This window comes from Aplysia californica, unplaced genomic scaffold, assembly GCF_000002075.1.
Source record: "Aplysia californica isolate F4 #8 unplaced genomic scaffold, AplCal3.0 scaffold00020, whole genome shotgun sequence".
Lineage (NCBI taxonomy): Eukaryota > Metazoa > Mollusca > Gastropoda > Aplysiida > Aplysiidae > Aplysia > Aplysia californica.
Window position 1 is genome coordinate 2181204 of NW_004797290.1, and position 19009 is coordinate 2200212.

Genomic DNA, 19009 nt, shown 5'->3' on the forward strand with positions numbered 1-19009 from the left:
TTTATGTTTGTTACTCTCTTGTAGCACCTCTAATCTTCGGCACTTATATGACCTTGTTGTGTTGCAAGCGCCGTAATACGTCTACTAAAACCAAAACCAAAATCAGTCCTTATTTGCTATGTATTTCATGTCTTGCCTCCAACCGCTACTTCATAGAGCCTACTTCATATTCATAGTCCAAGTTTAGATTTCCTAAGCTAGTCGTGATGAAGAAAAAGAAAGTAGTTTGTACTGCACCTTCATTTGAGCATGCTGTATACTTGAATATTTCAAGAAGTTCTGAATGTAGAAGTAGAAGATAAATTCCATGATATAGAGAATCTTTCATTCCCAATATTCCCTGCTCAACTTGACTTCAGTACGTAGCACATGGAAACAAACCGTCAATACGTCAATTCTAGAACCTGCAGTGAACGGTGTGCTCTTCACCCATCTTTGAACTTGGAAGATGAAGACAGGGTGTCATTCAACCTTTACTGCTTTGGCAAGGTTTCCCATAAATTGCTCCCAAGTGCTATTTGTCTTGTGAGTGGTTGGCGGATGCTTTTGTGTGGTTAGCTCCTTTCTTATCAAACACCTCCTTTTTTGTGCGTTTGTTACTCTATTGTTATTTGTAATGTCTGTAACATTCGGCACTTATGTGACCTAATCATGTCGCAAGTGCCGTAAAACCAGAAGTGGTTGGTACTGGATGCTCTGGTGTGGTTTGCTTCTTCTTTCATAATCCTATCAAACTTCTTTCGTTCTTATATTACCTCTACTACTTTTTTGTGTTACTCTCTTCGTCGGCACTTATATGACCTAATTGTGTTGCAAGTGCCATGAAACCCTTACTCAAAAAAAGCTCCCCAAAAAATAACCTTTTTGCTATTTCCAAACAAAAATGTCCTTGTCTAGACTACCTTTTTTAAAGGCTCCCAGTCAGAAGAGGACACCATTGGCAGGTCCTGTCTCTACTTTCTCAACTCTCTGTTGCATCTACTTGGGTGTCCGTGCTGCTAATGTTCCCAAATTGAAGGAGGGGAAGGGGTTGCCTGGTGTCATTAGTGAGAAAATGGCCACCAAAATTTGGTGACCTTGTGGATAGTTGGCGGGTGCTCTGGTGTGGTTTGCTCCTTTCCTATCAAAACACCTATTGTCCTTATCTCTCCTCCTTTTTTCTGTTTGTTACTCTCTTGTAACACCTCTAATCTTCGGCACTTATATAACCTTATTGTGTTGCAAGTGCCGTAAAACTTTTACTCATACTAAAACTTGGTGACCCCCGAAGCTTGAGAGTCCTTGGGAATTGCAAATTTACATTTCTTGTGCCTTTAGTCATTTTGCAGTAAAATCCACACACATGTTTTTTAAATGGCCTCTTATCAAACATCTGATCTTCCTTATCTCACTCCTTTTTTGTGTTTTTTACAAGGGAGTTTAGTGAATGCGTTTGCCGCAGGGCAAATCCGCCAATTACTTTATACGCTCCAAAGACTTTGTGACCAGCAATGACTCCTCATTTTTGGGCGGGTCTAACGTTACTCTCTTGTAACATCTATAATCTGCGCCACTACTTGATTGTGTTGCAAGTGCCATAAAAGCTCTTACTGAAACAAAATGAAAATGAGCCATAAAGCAAAGAGGCAATGGGATTTCTGGGAGTTCCATTTGCTACATGGAGAGTGTGCCTAAGCGAGCTCACTTCTCATCTGGCTCAGCCAGTGAGGAACACATGATACAGTATTACACGGAAAGCTCGAATTCGTCCGGACCGACCTGGGGGAAGTTCGAGGATACATGAACAGTGTTGTGGCATTGGCTGTGTCCGACAGAGAATCAAGGGAAGCAACAAAGATTGCTACTTTTGGGGCAAAACAAGGATACGCAATGCTTTTGAGTTCAATCTGTAATGAGCCTCCTGGTACCCAAGGCAGTTTAATTGCACGGGTCAGTGTGAGCGGTCTTTAGTCTGCACCATTCAAACAATGCCTTTTCAAATTTTTCAAAATATAAACAATTTGATAGGATAAGCATATATCGTAACGGTAATCAACAACGTGATGACCAAACAATGCAGCCCTACCCCGCCTCCCCTCACCAAGCTCGCAGTTCTTTGCGAAGAATGGTGAGGCAGCCAATCGTGTGATGCACAACCCTTCCTCTTGCCCGCTCCACACAAGCCTAGCTAGGCCTAGGGCCTGGGCACGCATATCAAACAGCACGCCAAACACAGCACAGCTAGCTGCTTCTGTGGAGGGGGGAAAGAAGCATTTTACCTACTGGCGACCTTGCTTGTTCTGGAGGGGGGGGGGGGGTTATTGTTAAAATATATTTTTTTGTCCCAAGTGCGCCTCAAAGGACATTGACTTTACTCAAATTTAGATGTATATGATGACATAATTCGTTCAACTATTTCGAGTTTTTGTTTGAGCTTCACATAATTTTTTTACAAAGATAAAGAAGGAAAAAAATGGGACCGCAGGCACAGTTCGACGGAGGCTTGATTTTGAGTCTTCTGTGTTCGACCTATCCATGGTATATTCTTGGTTAAAATGTAGCATGGAATGAGGCAGAAGGAGGTGTCGTGCCTGTGAAGGATGAAAGTACTGTATTCATACTTCCCACCATGTACAGGGTGAAGTTCGCTTAAACCAAACACATTGGTGGTCGGCAGATGCTTTTGTGTGGTTCGCTCCTTCTTTCCTATCAAACATCTATTGTCCTGATCTCTCCTCCTTTTTTGTGTTTGCTACTCTCTTGTAACACCTCTAATCTTCAGCACTTATATGACCTTATTATGTTGAAAGTGCCGTACCAAAACCTACAATCAAACACAGTTAATCCAAAAACAGCGATACACCGCAAGAAAAGAAAATCCCCAATTTTGTTTTACTATTCGAACTTTTTAAACACGAAATCCCTACTTAACTGAAGACAATCTGGCGATCCTGCAGATTTCACTTTAAACGGACTCTTTTATAGAATATTTTTTGGTTCAACACCTTTTATTTTAATGTCCGTATAAAAACACATTTGCATGGGAATGTTACTGAAAAGCGATTAAAGACACAAAACATATTATAATTATAACTTTTCAGTTTTCTAGGATTCTCTAGCTATTGAAGTTACTGAACTTTGGCAGCCATTTTCTCGCTAATTTTACCACTGAAACCAGGAGACCCCACCCTCTTCAATCACAAGTATTTCAACTTCTATTCAAGATAGATCTAGATGGGGGTTTTTATTTCATTAAAAGCAAGGAAAATGAATAAGCTTTTAGATTTTACCAATAACTCAAAATGCCCAAAAACTGACGAGCGCCTGATTCCACTGCGTTGTGACACATATTCATTTATAATGAAGATGGATGCCAACCAAACTACAGTTGATCCGGGAAATTGAAAAGGGATATAACACAGCTGAATATTTGTTAAAAATACAGATTTGCAACCCAAAATATTTAGGATAAATTTCCCAGGGCTTTCATTATCAATTTACAATAGTCATGTTGGTTAGACACTGTTTTGCTGAAACCTCAGTTTCCACAGAAATTGAAGTACAAACCACAGAAACTCACTAGAAATGTAGTTCATTGAACACATACAGTCGGACACAGATAGCAAAAACACAAAAAAAAACTTGTGATAACTCGGATAACTCATACAATTTGTCATTCCTCAACTAATATCTCTCAAATTTTTTGCTTGTTTACCCGAATTATGGATGTGTCGAACACATAAATTTGTCAATCCCTGATGTGTTTGAGTTATTGAGGCCCGACTGTACTATGGATAAATTTGAAGAGAAAAGACCAAAATTCAAAATGCATATATTCAGAGTGCATATAATTTTGTATTCTGAGAAAAGGTACAAAAACATCAGCTGCCAGCCTTCTGTATGAGTGAAGACAGCATGAACAACATGTCAGTTACACTTGGGCACTGGCCCATATGCTAGAGCTTGGCCCTTCAGGCATGACCCAAGAGCCTGGAATCGAAGATCCTCCAGATGAATTTTCCGGTACCAAAAACAAATCCCATTCATATCTGTAAAGAAAAAGGGGAAAAAAACAGTGTCAGATGAAAAAAGAAAAGAAAAAAAAGTACAGCATTGTATAAAAATAGAACAGAGAGCTTTATTTTTAAAATCTCTGCAAAGAGGTTCTCATTCATGCTGACCTTAAAATTTGCTCTGCATTAATAATAATAATAATAATAGATAGCATTTGTATAGCGCATATCCCCGCTCAGCAGCAGGCTCTATGCACTTTACACTATATTATTACCCCAGCAGACCATAGAACACTCAGAAACATTCTCAGCTTCCCGGGAAGCATACAGTGCGAGCAGCCGATTAAGCACTCAAACACTAACAAACTGACAAGATCTTTCGCTGTCTATAGCCGGGTACCCATTCCCACCTGGGTGAAGTGAGGAAAATTCGTGTAAAGTGCCTTTCCCAAGGACACAACGTCGGACCCTTGACGGGATTCGAACCCACGACCGTACGGTTGCGAGTCCGAGAGCCTAACCACTAGGCCACCGACGCCACGCACGTTGTGGATTTAAAATAAAATGCAAGGGGTCTTCAAGGGAATGTCAGGGCTGCCAACCCATCCCTATGGTTTTTAGTAATGGCCGTGAAGAAAATTAGTCATTTCCCCCAAAAATTAGTAATAGTGCTCTCATTTTCAAATTACTGTATTATATTACAATGAACAAAAATATGTCTTAATAACAGAAAATACGGCTTATCGAAAATTAAATAAATGTGAAGGCCAAAGTTCTGCTTTAACACGTCTGCACTTAGTCTTGTAAAATAAAAAAAGAGCCAAAAATATACTTTTTTTATAGCCAAAAATCTGCTGACTGTAAAAATCGTAATAAGTCGCCTTACGATAGGAATTTCCTAGTGAGGCTAAAAAATCGTAATGATTGCGCAAAAATCGGATTTGGTTGGCAGCCCTGGAATAACATTAGCCTAATCTCACACAACTGCTGACAGTGACGGACAAGGACTAGTACTATAAGTGCTACCTAAAGGTATCCCAAAACTATGAAAACGTGTCCTGTTCCATAACTCTCTTTGTCTTTTTGCTTCAAGGGAGAACCCAGTGACCGAGTGGGCAATGAACACAGCTAGACTGACACTGGGGTGTACGAGACAGCTGGGCTGCTACTGTTATTGGGGAGTGCAAATCAACTGGGCTGTCATTGGGGTGTACAAAACAGCAGGGTTGTTACTGTTAGTTATTGGGGTGTACAAGCCAGCTGGGTGGTTATTGAGAAGTACAAAACAGCAGTGCTGTAATTGAGGTGCAGGCTTCAAGACAGCTGAGCGATTATTACTACTAGGGTGTACAAGACAGCTGGGCTGTCATTGAGGAGTACAAGCACAGGACATCTGGGCAGTTATTGGGGCACATGCTAGGGCAAGACATTTTATTAACAGCCCTTGATTAACTAAGAATAAGAGCCTTCAGCCAGCACCGGCACACTTCTACTAGATCTTGACAAAATGTTGTATAATAATTATTGTTTTGCTAGCCGCAGTAAGAAAAAATAACTCTAGAGACATCAAAGTATTCAAAGAGGTTGTTCTACACGACCATTTGACACCAGACACACACAATCACATCACAGCCTCTTACTCTCCGGCTAGCCAAATACTATTTCCATTGTAAGAAAACACAAGCTTCTGTGGCATTTTGCCATTTGTGGGTCCCTTGAGTTATGATAGTTTGCTCAATTCAGTAGGCCTAAATATAACATGTAACCAAAGACGAGGAGAAAAATAGCAGGCACTTCCAATTGTCTCTCATTATAGCGCATTATTAGACACTGAATGACATATTTCCCGAACTCCCCTACAAGATCTCAATCTCAGGGAATATCGACTGTGGGCTTTTCGGCATGGCGTCGGTGGCCTAGTGGTTAGGCTCTTGGACTCGTAACCGTAAGGTTGTGGGTTCGAATCCCATCAGGGGCCCGACGTAGTGTCCTTGGGAAAGGCACTTTGCACTGTATGCTTCCGCGGAAGCCGAGAATGTTTCTGAGTGTTCTCAGAGGGTCTGCTGGGGTAATATAATAGTTGTAAAGCGCATAGAGCATGCTCTTGAGCATGGATATGTGCTATATAAATGCAATTATTATTATTACATTATTATTATTTTCAACAAATGATTCAACAGACTCATAAATCAAGCCATTTTCCCAACCAGCCCTGCAGGCCTGAACTGAGAAGTGACCAAAAATTTGAACATGAGAGGAAAGCACTTTACCTCAACTCTTTGAATCCGGCTTGTCACTGAAGTGTTGTTTTAAGGGGTTTCGCCATCCCCAAGATCTACACCTGATCCCCTGCTACTGCTACATTTACCGTCCTTTCTACAAATGGTTTGAGTGCTCACAGGAACAAATCCACCAATATTTTAATGAATATAGCGTAAACTTGTTGAATCCCTAGTGTATCAAAAGAATTAAGACTAATGAGTATCCTGCACACAGAAATTGAAACAATAGAGCAAACAAAATTGTTTCGTGACTTTAAAGAGAGTGTTATTAACTGTTAATCTAAAAGTATACAAAACTAACCTTATCTGCAGAAATGCTTGTAAACTATGTTCAGCTTGTTTGTAAAACTGAACAAATGGATACAGCGGGTCTGCTTCCGGAGTGTCACCTGTTTTCACCAAAAGGAAAAAACAAAATCTTAACCTGAGGCAAGTTCATAATGCATGTGTGTATTAAGAGGAATAAAATGATGTAGTTTATTTCTAATTCATTTCAAACAGCCAGTTCCAAACACTTTTCCTCTAATAACTAAGTTGAAACATTATTGAAAAAAGACATATATTCTACAGGTTTAGTATTACCAACTCACCAGAGACACAGACACTAAAGCTCTTGGACATCTCCAAAGAGCTAAAAAAAACAAAAAAACACCCTTTTAGAAATCCAAAATTAGTTACTTCTTTCTCCATTCTTCATTTGTAGAATTTCCTATGATGTAATTCAAGAAAATAGAAAACAAAAACTTAAGAATCAGCACACACAAACAAGAGCGCAAAAAACCCACAAAAATTGTTGCCTCTGTAACAGATATTAATCTAAAAGAATTAAAATTTGAGAACCCAATATCTCGAAATATATGCTGTAAATTTAGCCTTGTTGCTCCAAATTCCATTCTTTGACAAACCAACTCCAGTCAAAATGCAATGCAGCCAAACAAAAATTGTGTTAATTCCAGTGAGACCAAACACATTGCATATCATCAAAACAGACCAAAGAATTACAAGGTCACAACACATCTCAACATGATATGTGAGATATTTTTCATTACCTTGGGGTCCAAATAACAATGATTCCAGCTCAGAATCTTCAGCGCTCTGCTTCAACCTCTCAACCTCTTTTTCAATTTCTTCTCGCTTCCTGTCACTCTCCTCAGCCTCAGACTTTATAATGCTCTGCATAAAACAAAAAAGAGAAGAAGCAACATGCAGTAACAATAAGCATAAGCAAAGAGACAATGCCTGCATCATAGTATAGAACTCCAAGGCTTGATCAATTAAAGCAGAACTTCCCCTCCAACCCCAAGCTCTTTCCGCACTACAACTACAACAAAACTTTAAAACAATCTGAGATTTAATAAAACCTTTAGACCAATGGATTATTTTGTACTGGTACACCCAACTTCATATTTTGCCTGTGAGTAAAAATTTAACTGCTACTGGTACTACGACAGCTAAAGAATGGGATGAGTCATTTTGCCAATTTTCCCTGATTCATGAACAAAGAAGGAATACAGCAGGGACGAAGGGAAGGGAAGCACATGCACTGTGCTTCGTATCTGATACCAAAATCAGATCCCATTCAAGTTTACAACCCCCCTCCAAAGATTACAGCGAATCACTACAAAAGTTCAATAAGATACCTGTATGTTGATTTATGAGAGGAGCCGAAACAGGACTAGGAGCTTCCAAACATAAACTCTAGTACTATGTAGTCTTGTTTGTTTCGGGGGGGGGGGGGGGGGGGTTCTTGAGAGTAATAGGAGTCAAGTAATATAAAATATAACTACCAGAATTCGTTTCACGAGGCTACATCCAACTGCTTGTTTTACACGAGATATGAGAGAAAGACGGACAGAAGTAGAGATGAAAAGATGAGCAGCAAATAAACATGCCTGATCCCAGCTATGGGCTGTCAGCTTTAAAAAGAAAACACGATTTCAATTATTAGATATAAATGCAAAGATGTTCTTAACACATCAATATGAAATTCATTACACCATCTAGCCAGTAGACGCGCCAACTTCTCTGAGTTAACAAAAGGGGCTTGACATATATTTCATAATCTATCAAACTTACCTTCAGTCTTGATTCTTCTTCTTTGTAATGCTCTAACTGAGCTTTCACAAGCCGTGTCATATCTGTGATCTTCTGCTCAAAACTTTGCCTAGATTCTCCGAGATCAGTATCACCTGCAGAGAAAAGTCACAGGTGAATATGAATTTCAGTGTCAATACAAATACAACTTTTTACAGATAACCCAGTTACTGGGTAGACATTACCAGAAAAACTCTACATTCTAAAGTGAAGACAACAGTTGCACAAATGCCCAATACAGCACTCATCTATGACTATGACTCTGGAGATAGCAGCAATCATGTGTACGTAAATGGCTCTGATGGGTAAATGGTTGAAGGTGGAGCCTCAGATTTATTGTCCATCTCCCATAGGACAGAGATAAGTGGGTGAAGAGCCGTGAAAACTCACTACAACCAAGTTCAAAAGAATATCAGTAGGGACATAAATCACTATATTTTTGCATGACAGCAACTGAGCTAATGGCGGGCCCTAAGCTACCAAACCCTTACAACACAGAGCCAAGCAACATTTAACATGCCATGCAGTCGGTACAAGTGGGAGGTTGGTGGGTGTTCTGAAGTTGGTAACTCCTTCTTTCCTATAAAACATCTGTTGTCCTTATTAAATCTCTCCTCTTTCTTTAATATGTATCTTATTATCTTTAATCTTCGGCACTTGTATCATGTCCTAATTGTGTTGCAAGTGCCGTAAAACTTTTACTAAAACTAAATCGTCGCCTGAGCACAACAACCCTGTAACCCACACTATGTAAAAAAAACACTTTTTTTTTGCTTTTTCCACTAAATGTAATGTTGCGGATTTTGTGTCAAATTTTTACACATGTAGTTAAATAAACATTGCCTGTGCAACATTCAGACTTTAATTTTTAGTAAACATTGTTAGATGAATTGACAAAGTTTTTCCCTTTCGTAAAATTTTGTTTTTGTGGGATACAGGGTTGTTGTACTCAGGCGACGAAATAGTCACCTCTTTTCACAGCAGCATCTCGTCGAATGAGTCGGAGTTTCTGCAGTGCTGTCATTGTCTCCACAAGTCTGTTGGCATCCTGGATCTCCTTGGTCACCTTACTGAGGGTCTGGTCAGCAGCCGCTTTCCTTTTTTCTTTCTTTGAAAATGAGAGACAAACAAAATATGAGACCATTTTCCTACTGGCCAAAGTATGATGCGTTTGGCTTTTCATATCTGTCTAGCTTATGTGTACCAAAACACCTTGTCTATTACAACAATAAATCACATTCCCCCTTCTAAATGAAGATGAGAGCCTCTGCTTTCTATGACAAAGCAGCACATAAACAGAAAGTACACCGGTAACCAGCCACCAATAAATGGAGCCTCCTGCTTTGCCTTTGATGGAAGAAGTATGATATCCGCATGATATCAAATTGTATGGCAAACCCTAAAAGGAACTGGATATGGACTGATGCTCCCAGGAAAGAAGCAATTTTTCTTTTCAAAGAAGAAAACATGCTTCTATACAATTTATTAATCAAATAAGTCACTCGTCCTTCCCTGAAGACATTGTGACAAGAGAAATTTTAAAAAGAAAACAAACTGAGTGAGCTCACAATATAGGTGGCAAGCAAGCACATCAGAGAGGTTTTCTCTTACTTCTTTTCTATCCATTCGACTATTGTCTTGGTCTGAGTCTGCTTCAGATTCAAAATGCTTATATGGTCTAAAAAGATTAAACAGCACTGATTATCTTAAACTTAATTTCGACATCTAACATTAAAAAAAAGGAAAATCCTTTGCAGGTCACATTAGGAAAAAAAAAAAGTAAATGTTCACTCACTGCATACAGTATTGTCTAATATTAGAAAACAGGGGAGGAAAAAGTATAATAAACCCTGAATTCATTGATTTGCCACAAAACCCCAAGTGTATTTTTTAAAAATAATTTTGGGGGGTATCGCGACTTTAAATTACTACTTTGCAAACAAAAATGAATGAAAGACAATCCTTCAACAGATACATACCATGCTCTTGTCCTTTATCTGCTTCATTACTTTTTCCTGCCATTGATCAATCTTTGTGCTCTTTGTTTCCCATTCCTCTCTCTGCCTCTGCAGCTGCTCACTTTTCATCCTTCTTGCCTCTCTCAGCCTTGCCTGGAGATATGATTAAACAAGATCTGTGCTGAACATGAGCAAATATTTTCTCATAGCTAAAATATATGGGCGCAAACATATTTGGGGAAAATAATTAAGTAGCACATTACATTTTGTATCACACTACATTTTTTTTGGTAATACAGCATTTAAGCATAATAACAAATAGTGAAAGATATCAGTAAAATTTCAAGTAATAGCTCATGCCTGCCTCTGAGGGGGAAATACGTGCGGGGGGTACCACAATGAAGCCAGGTTCCAGCCACAGTCTCTTGTAAGCCTCATGGCCAACATTTTCAGCTTGTACAGTCAAAAACATGAGGGTGAGCACAAAACTTTAGTAAGTTATATAGAATCAAACTAGTTTCCCTCAAGTGTCAACCCATGTTTCATCTAAAAGTTGAGAGACACATTAATGAAATAAGAGTGTACTCATAATTTCAAAAGGTATGAGATATGAAGCACTCATGACAGTATTGTTTAAAAAATGAAAAAGCAAACAATCACTTTTGATCAGCATGGCGATAATGGAGTGCATTACAAATTAAGTTTCCTATAAAAGACAAACCTTTTAGAGTATTTTCGTACATAAGCATTTGTCTTCTAAATGAGATACACATTTTTATAATAATAAAAGCATACACAGGTCATAATCAGAAAACGTCATACATTAAAGGATACATGAGACATCATGTGAAGACCATCAGAAGAAAAAAATTAGAAGCAAAGGATATGCCTTGGTGCACTTCAGCAAGACATAGTGGTCATTCATATAAAATCGTGAAATCTAGTCAAATCCATAGCCCAGTCAAATAACTGAAAGAGAATGAATGAAAATGTCATAAAATAATCTCATTAAGTTAATAAAATATGTTAACAAGAGTTCTAACACAAGCACATGTACATGTCGTTTGTTCCTATTCATTTGATGAAGACTATGACTAAACGATGCAACTGTTTGGAAAAACAAGTCTTTTTTTATCACTAAATTCCAAAACACTGTACATCAAGATGAACAAATTTGCTTTAAAAAGTTTTCAGGAATAGAAGAAAAAAAATGGCTTTATTTCTCAATTTCAAAGATAAAAAAGAAAAACAAAAAAGAGCTTTTCTCACAGTTACATAATAGGAATTTTTAATTTAATCATAACAAAATGTGTTTATCTTTTAACTTTCTAAACAAGACATTTAAATAATCATGAATCAAGGTTCACTCGCAGCTGACTTGACTCATAAACACTTACCCTTTTCAGTCTCATTCCCTTTAAACGCTCCATCATATCACACGCCAACGGCTTCTCCAGATATAACTGCAAGTCTTTCAATTTTTCCTGAAATATATAATGTTACATCAAATAAGCAATACACATTATATAGATTTTATAGGAATTGGATCACAAGTTTACATGGGCCACTTGAGTGCATGTAAGGGGGCAGTGATTTTAGTTGGGTTGGGATTGTTTTTTTTACAGTGACACCTCTTAACAAAGAAACTTTCAACAAAGCCTCAAATGCAGAAATCATGAAATATGGAAACTCAGTAAAAATAATGAAGCCTATTGTATAATGATGATAGTGCAACACTTCAGTGTTAATACAATTGTCAAGAAACTTAACTCTATCCTGTTCATGTTCTTCACCAACAATGGCAGCCCATTTGTTCAGCTTCCCCCGCACATAGCAGCCTTCGAGTGTTCACATTTTTATATCGATAATGGGAATAGATGAAGAAGACTAATAGTTGTAAAGTCCATAGAGAATACTGTAGAATGTGGATATAATGCACTTTATAAATATGCAAATATTTTTATTATTATTACTAAGACTACTGACCTCGGCTCTGACAAACTTTCATCACTAAAAATCAAAACAAGGCCACATCATAAATCCATTTTTATCACAGCCAGGCTTACCGTTGAGGAAACCCCATTGGAAAAAAACAAGTAGCTTGCCCAGCCATTTTCAACCAGTTTGAACTCTAGGGCTGCATTTTTTTCTGTCAGTTTTGGCCAGATCAAACAGGAAAGTATTCAGCCAAATAAATCCATTTCACTTTCGATCAACCTTAAAACAATGCAAATCCTAAATATTTTGTTATTTTGCCCTGCAACCCTGAAACCTTCTGTGTATCTTTTCACTTATAGGAATACAAAAGTTTATTCCCTAGCATACCTTTTCAGCTTCTATTTTGCCTGAAGCTTCTTCCCAAGTCCTGCTGTCTGCCTCGCACACAACCTGCTCCATTCCACTGATGTGCTCAGACATGCTCGATAACACTCTCCTCAGTTCTGCCAAATGTTGAACATGCTCCCAAACCTAAAAGTACAGGCATTTATAACAAGAATGTAAAAAAGAATCAAACATTAAGCATCTGCAACATCATGTCAAGAGTTGAGCACTTCTCTTATTACCAAACATGATCTCTAGACTCTGGTTGATTATAGGAAGAAAACATTTAGTTTAGTTATAATCCATTCCAAAACAAAACTCGCAAAAATAAGAACACATTCATATTACATTCCGTACTCTAGAAGATTCAGTGTCATTCAGCAACAAGCACATTTGAATATAACGAAACAAATTATCAAAACAAGGTATCGATTAAGACATTTTTAAAAAGACACAACAAGAAACTTAGGGTTACTCAATTACTGTCCTACCTTCATAGAATTCTCTCCTTTCAAGGATACTGACTTCTTCTGTATCTTTCTGCTTTTTGAAGACTGCTTGACCCATTCTTCCAACATTCTGGCCCCTACTTCTTTTCTAGAAAGAGGTCGGCTGACAGATTTTCCCTGACTTAACGATGAATTCGAGGGCACTCTGGGGGCTTGAAATGACAGAGATGTCCCAGAGTTTTGTATGCTTGAATTTCGATTTGCAGCTGCCTGACTGTAAGGTGGTGGAGGCCTCGTTAAGTTTGACTGCATCTGTGGGGCTCCACCAAGTGGTGAGGGAAATGGGGTAGGGGGAGGGACGCTTAGATTGTTAGTTGGCATCACAAAGTCTGGTGGATTCCCAGGAGGTGGTTGATTCATGGCTGGTTGAGGTGGAGGTGGAGGATGGTTTAACGGGTACATCCCTTGAGTATTGAAAGGAGCAACAACGTTACTCGAGTGTGGTTGGTTGTAAAAAGGAGGCCTGAAAGGCACTCCTGCCTGTGGTCCTGGCGGTGGTTGAGAAAAATTAAAACTATTGTTCATTGGAGGAGGGTGATGGCCACCGGGTAATGGCGGTGGTGGCATAGAAAAAATCTGTCCACTACTGGGGTGTCCAGGAGGGGGAACAGTCATTCTTGGATTTGGTGGAGCGTACTGATGGTAATTACCAACAGCCCCGTGTTCTTGATATGGTGCATAGCTGTAGTGATGTCCATCTTGTGGACTTGCAGCATGCTGGTGAGACATGTCTCAAACTTGAGCTTGAAAGACAGGTTCCTGTCAAAGCAAATCTGAAAAAAAAAATCAAACACAAAAGGGATTTAAATACAGCTGGGTACATAAAATGAACAAGGAAAACTTGAAATCACGGACAGCTCGTACAATAGCCATTCTCCAACTGATATCTCTTTAATTGTTCATTGACAGAATACCCGAATTATGCCAAATGCATAATTAGTCAATCCTCAGTGTGTTTTAAGTTATCCAAGCCTGACTGTACAGTGGTTCCTAACTATAACAGGACCGCCAGGACCCACAAGACTATATCCCTGTTATGACAGAATCCTGTTTTATAGACAAAGATCAATTTTACATACACTGTTGCTAATGATTAACGAATAGAATCATATTTTTATTACATACTGACTTAGATTACTTACTACCAGTTATTAGTCTTTTAATGCCTCCCTGTCTTTTCCAGAGGTATTTTTTCTCTCCTCATCTTGTTTTCCTTTTTTTTTACCAATAGGCAAATTCTTTTATTCTGAGTCTCATGGAAGTTGACAAAACACAATTTCAGATGCTTGGGTAACAAAAAAAATTACATTTATTGTAGCGATATCCAAGCATGGTAAGACTCCAGCATGCTCTGAGCACTTCACAAAAATTTCTAATTCAGTTGAATTGTTACCAGTTTTGGAAAAGGAACACACATACATGCAGTAGATCAAATGCCAATGCCTTCTCTTCATTCAATAATATCATTCCCGTTACAAGTCTGATCATCCCATCGTGAGACAATATAATGATGTGGTGCCAGACCAAGTCCACACTAAGTGACTGGCTTTCCATCAGCACCAAGGTGCATCCAGCTTTCACACACGATATGACACATCATAAAATGTGTACAAAATCAACTTCTAAGGCCCATATAGGTTCTGCGAGTGCAATTCACTATGTTGGGCGTTATTTTGCTACTTCATTCCCTTTTTTGCTGCTGTTTGTCTTTAATAGGACTTTGTCAAAGGTTGGACCACTGTTATAGCCGCATTATTATAGCTAAACATGCCTCTATCTCTACTAAATACCTCCTAAAATAACAACCTTTTTATTTTTACAACACATTACATAGATCGGACTCTGTGATTTATTATAAGTCCGCTATAGCCAGAATACCTTCATAACCAACTGTTATAAGTGAGGCTCACGGTATATTCATTGAACACACCACTGAAATGAAAAATGCTATCACCTCTCACTTCAAAGAGGCAGGTAACTGATTGTCCACACACATTATGTTGTTATTCGTCTAAAAATATCATCATTTAGCACTTAGTAAGTTAGAGTGCTAAATCAAGATTTAATATCAAAATAAGGTACATAGTTCTGCTTTGAATATTAAGAGTCTGAGAGAAATAAAACTCGTGCAAATCAAAATTGAAACATTTTTTAACAAAACTAACGCCAGGGCAACTTCCATCTCAAACTAAAAAATTATAGATTTCAAATCAGCAGGACTTATAATCCTGTTCCAGCTTTGACTAACTAATAGGCGGTGCCCATTAGAGGATCAGTTCGGTTACATTACATTACATTACGTTTCTGGCGGCTTCAGTGCACACTATAAATGGAATCTAGACCCCCTCAAACCGATCGTCCGACTCGTGGCCTTGAAAACAAAAACATCATGTTTGTTCTTGAAGGTCATCGTCAGTTTCTTGAGTCACGATGGTAGCTTTTCCCACTAGATGGCATGGAGGAAAATCTGACTAGCCCCGATGACCAAACTGAACGGAACCAATCTCGACAATTGGCACCAGGTATAAGTAACCAGTAAAGGAGATCTAGCAAGCATCAATTAAACATGACGGAACTGCATGTTACGTAAAATACCAAAGCTCAGGAAGGCAAATCCTCAGGCGCAAAGAGAATAGGTTCTCGATTTGAGAATAGCACCTAAGAAGTACTAGAATCAATTGCTCTAAACCACAGTCTGGTCTAATCATAGATCTAGCTTTACAATCATATATTTCGAAGAGACTCAAAATTATATTCGGACTCTGAATTGAATCCAGCATGACATCCGTTCCGACTTCCAACCCTTGTTTTTAAATATTTCCAGCATTTACAAACAAAAATTTTTATTATAATGATAACAATCGAGACGTGAGCTTCAATATCCAGTCACTAGATCTATCGGAACTGGCCCTCCCTGCATCGTTAGTATGAACAAAACAACCAAGTTGACTTGATCTTGCCAGGGGCAAAGTTAATTATGTCGACCTGTGAGATTGCCCGCAGCAGTCTCACACTCTCGGCTTGCTGGGGGGAGGAGTTGGGAAGAGGCCACGCAACGGCAGTTGATTTTATGTGATGTGATTTTTTTAAATATTAATTTTACAGAAAAACTATAACACACAACAAAATGAAATTAATCACGTGGAAAGACAATTGATGGTGGAAGTAATGATGATGCTGTAGGCTAGTGGTGGTGGAAAGACCTTGGCCTTGAGTTGTCGGTTACCGTGTACGTAGACCATTGGGCAATGAGAGTGCAGTCTTTTGACTTTTGACACAATTACAGTCCTAGTAGGAGGTAACTTTCTTTCTAATTCTGGTTTTACGTAAAATCCCCAGACGACAGTTACATTATCATGTAACCTCCTTACAACCACAAACTCACTTAGAAGCAGAGTCCGAAAAAATAAAACATTTTTTTCGGACCCGAGTCCGAATAGGCCTAGATAAAACCCATGTTCCGACTCGAGTCCGAAATACATAAAAAATCAAATCAGACTCGCTTCCAAATAGAGCTGGCCATCATATTTCAGGCTGACTATCACTCCAACCAATTATTCTCACCGGGGCTGAAGCTCCGTGGACAGGATCATGTTGGTGTCCGAAGTCCAAATAGACATGATAGATCTAGTCACAGTCAGGGTTGTCAGATTGGAGCTAAATCCCAGAAATTTGGCTCTTTTGGATTGCGTCTGGCCCGGAGAATTTCATTTGGCTCTCTGTCTCTTTTTTGGCTCCAAACTACAAATGTTCAAGAAGAAGAGGACAGAAAAGGCAATGAAGAATAGAAGAAAAAAAAAAAGAAAATGAAGGAAAGAGCTCGGGTTGCTTAATAATAAAATTAAACTAGTTAACACAACTTAACGCCCTTGCCCATTTGGTCTGAATAATTTACAATCCTTCTACCATCGTGCAAAAGCAATTTTTTTTATTGTCTCGTGCTTGTGTCTTGTTACGTTTGTACACACTCTCTGTTCCGTGAACCATAATTAATTTATTTCTGCAGGCAGAAAGTGAGAGGCCTGCCATCGTTAATTAAGTCAGTGTTTAGATCTAAACAACGAATAGTCCAGTCGGTGGCCGGTCCCACATCTCGCTCAGTAGCGTCGGTAGTGAGCCTTTCTTTTAACTGGAGAGGCGAAAAAGGTTTTTACATTATTATTATTCGTTCCCAACCAAGCCATCAAGGGCCTAGGTGATTTTATCGGCTTTTGAGAGGTCAGGGGGGAGTCCTCGCCTCATGCCCACACCGGGGTGGGAGCTATTCTCACCAGGGGGGGGATGAGAATAGCGAGACATGGGTTATTCTCACCGGGGTGAGAATAAAAGTGGGTGGTGGCAGGCGGTGAGTAATGGTTGATCACATTATTACTTCAAAAGTAACAATACGATCACCTTCAGGTAACCATTATAAAAGTCTTGTAGGATTCTAGATCTAGCCTTCACTGCCTTCAGTTACAGCCTACCAGTAGAAGATCTAGATCTAGATCTAGATCTAGGTTTCTAGATCAAAATCTAGATCTTTTTCTACATCGGATCTAGATTTAGATTCTAGATTTAGGATATCTAGAAGTAGAAAAACCTAGCTCTACCCTGAGCCAAGAGGGCGCTGAAAGTTTCCGAAATCACAAAGAGAGTTCCCCTACCGGGTCTGTATACCTTGTGACTTTGTTCCTGGTTACCGGGTCTGTATACACGCCCTTTTGAAAACTCAAAAACGCAGTGGCTACGTTCACGGCAACTTCACGGCGCCGTAAAGTAGTCTGCAGGCTACGTCCGCGGCGCTGTGAACGTAACTTTGGCAGGCTATGTTCACGGCGCCCTGGATTGCCTGAATGCAGTTTGCAATTGCAGACGTTGTTGAGGCTACGTTCACAGCACTCCAAAAATCAAGCTTCGTTTAGACGGAGCGTCCACTGCCGGTTTAAGTAAGCCTGCCAACTAATCTAAATCTAGATATAGATCTAGATCTAGAAATCTAGATCTAGATCTAGATCTAGATCTAGTTCTAGATTCTAGAATCTAAGTCTAGATCTAGATCTAGATAGATCTAATCTACAATCTAGATTCTAGATCTAGATATAGATATAGATATAGATATAGATCTAGATCTAGATCTAGATCTAGATCTAGATCTAGATCTACGTTGCGTTTGAAAAACAGAGTTGTCATTGACATTGCAGTACATCTAGAATCTAGATCTAGATCTAGATCTAGATATAGATCTAGATCTAAATCTAGATCTAACCTACTTACCTTGTAGTGTCGGCCTCTTACTCTTACGTCAATAATAGGATTTACTCAATAATAATGTAGATCTCTACCCTTTCACTACTCACAGTCGACAATGTGACAATCTTGGAAATAAGTCACCAGGTCAAAGAAATAAAACCAATAGTAATAGCAGTAGTAGCAGTAAAAAAACAAACAAAAATGAGTCACTGGCTTTCATTCAATCAGCAATCTCCCCGCTGCAAAAACAAGCGGGCATTGAAGGGAAATGAATAAATGCGAAAACTTTGTAACACGAATGTATGATATTTAATAGGGATTCGTATATATTGTCTTCAAAGCACAGAATTCTGTGCTTCAAAGAGATTGCGATGCTTAGCCTAATTTAGAATTATGTTTGTGTATTTTTATTACCTCCCAAAACACGTGCTTACGCTCAGGCGTAAGACGTTAATTCTAGGCACTAGATCTACTTCCCTGACAGCAATGGAGAGCATGTAATCTATTTTTTTATCCCCCGTTCCCTTTTTAAAAATGAGACTCGCACGTTTTTGGCACCTTGGTTGAAAAGGCTCATAGGGCATTTAATTTTTAATTTAATCTTTTGTTGTTTTTTGTTG

The 19009-nt window shown here is 38.9% G+C and overlaps 1 protein-coding gene across 4 annotated transcripts; it reads right to left on the reverse strand.

Annotated features, from left to right (window-relative positions):
- Positions 1-3809: 3809 nt before the first annotated feature.
- On the reverse strand, positions 3810-18570 carry LOC101850772 (programmed cell death protein 7). Of its 4 annotated transcripts, XM_005090681.3 has the most exons (11): positions 18414-18562; positions 13140-13930; positions 12652-12795; positions 11724-11810; positions 10348-10479; positions 9338-9476; positions 8351-8463; positions 7324-7447; positions 6865-6905; positions 6576-6663; positions 3811-4028 (listed from the first exon to the last, which is right to left on the reverse strand). In XM_005090681.3, exons 2-10 carry the CDS (start codon positions 13884-13886, stop codon positions 6577-6579), a joined length of 1614 nt encoding a protein of 537 aa, XP_005090738.1. In that variant the 5' UTR covers positions 13887-13930; positions 18414-18562; the 3' UTR covers positions 3811-4028; position 6576. The 4 variants fall into 4 exon arrangements, with proteins under 4 accessions (XP_005090735.2, XP_005090737.1, XP_005090736.2 ...); XM_005090678.3 differs by lacking the exon at positions 6865-6905 and having other exon boundaries at positions 3810-4028; positions 18497-18570; XM_005090680.3 differs by lacking the exon at positions 6865-6905 and having other exon boundaries at positions 3810-4028; positions 18414-18559.
- Between the last annotated feature and the right edge of the window lie 439 nt (positions 18571-19009).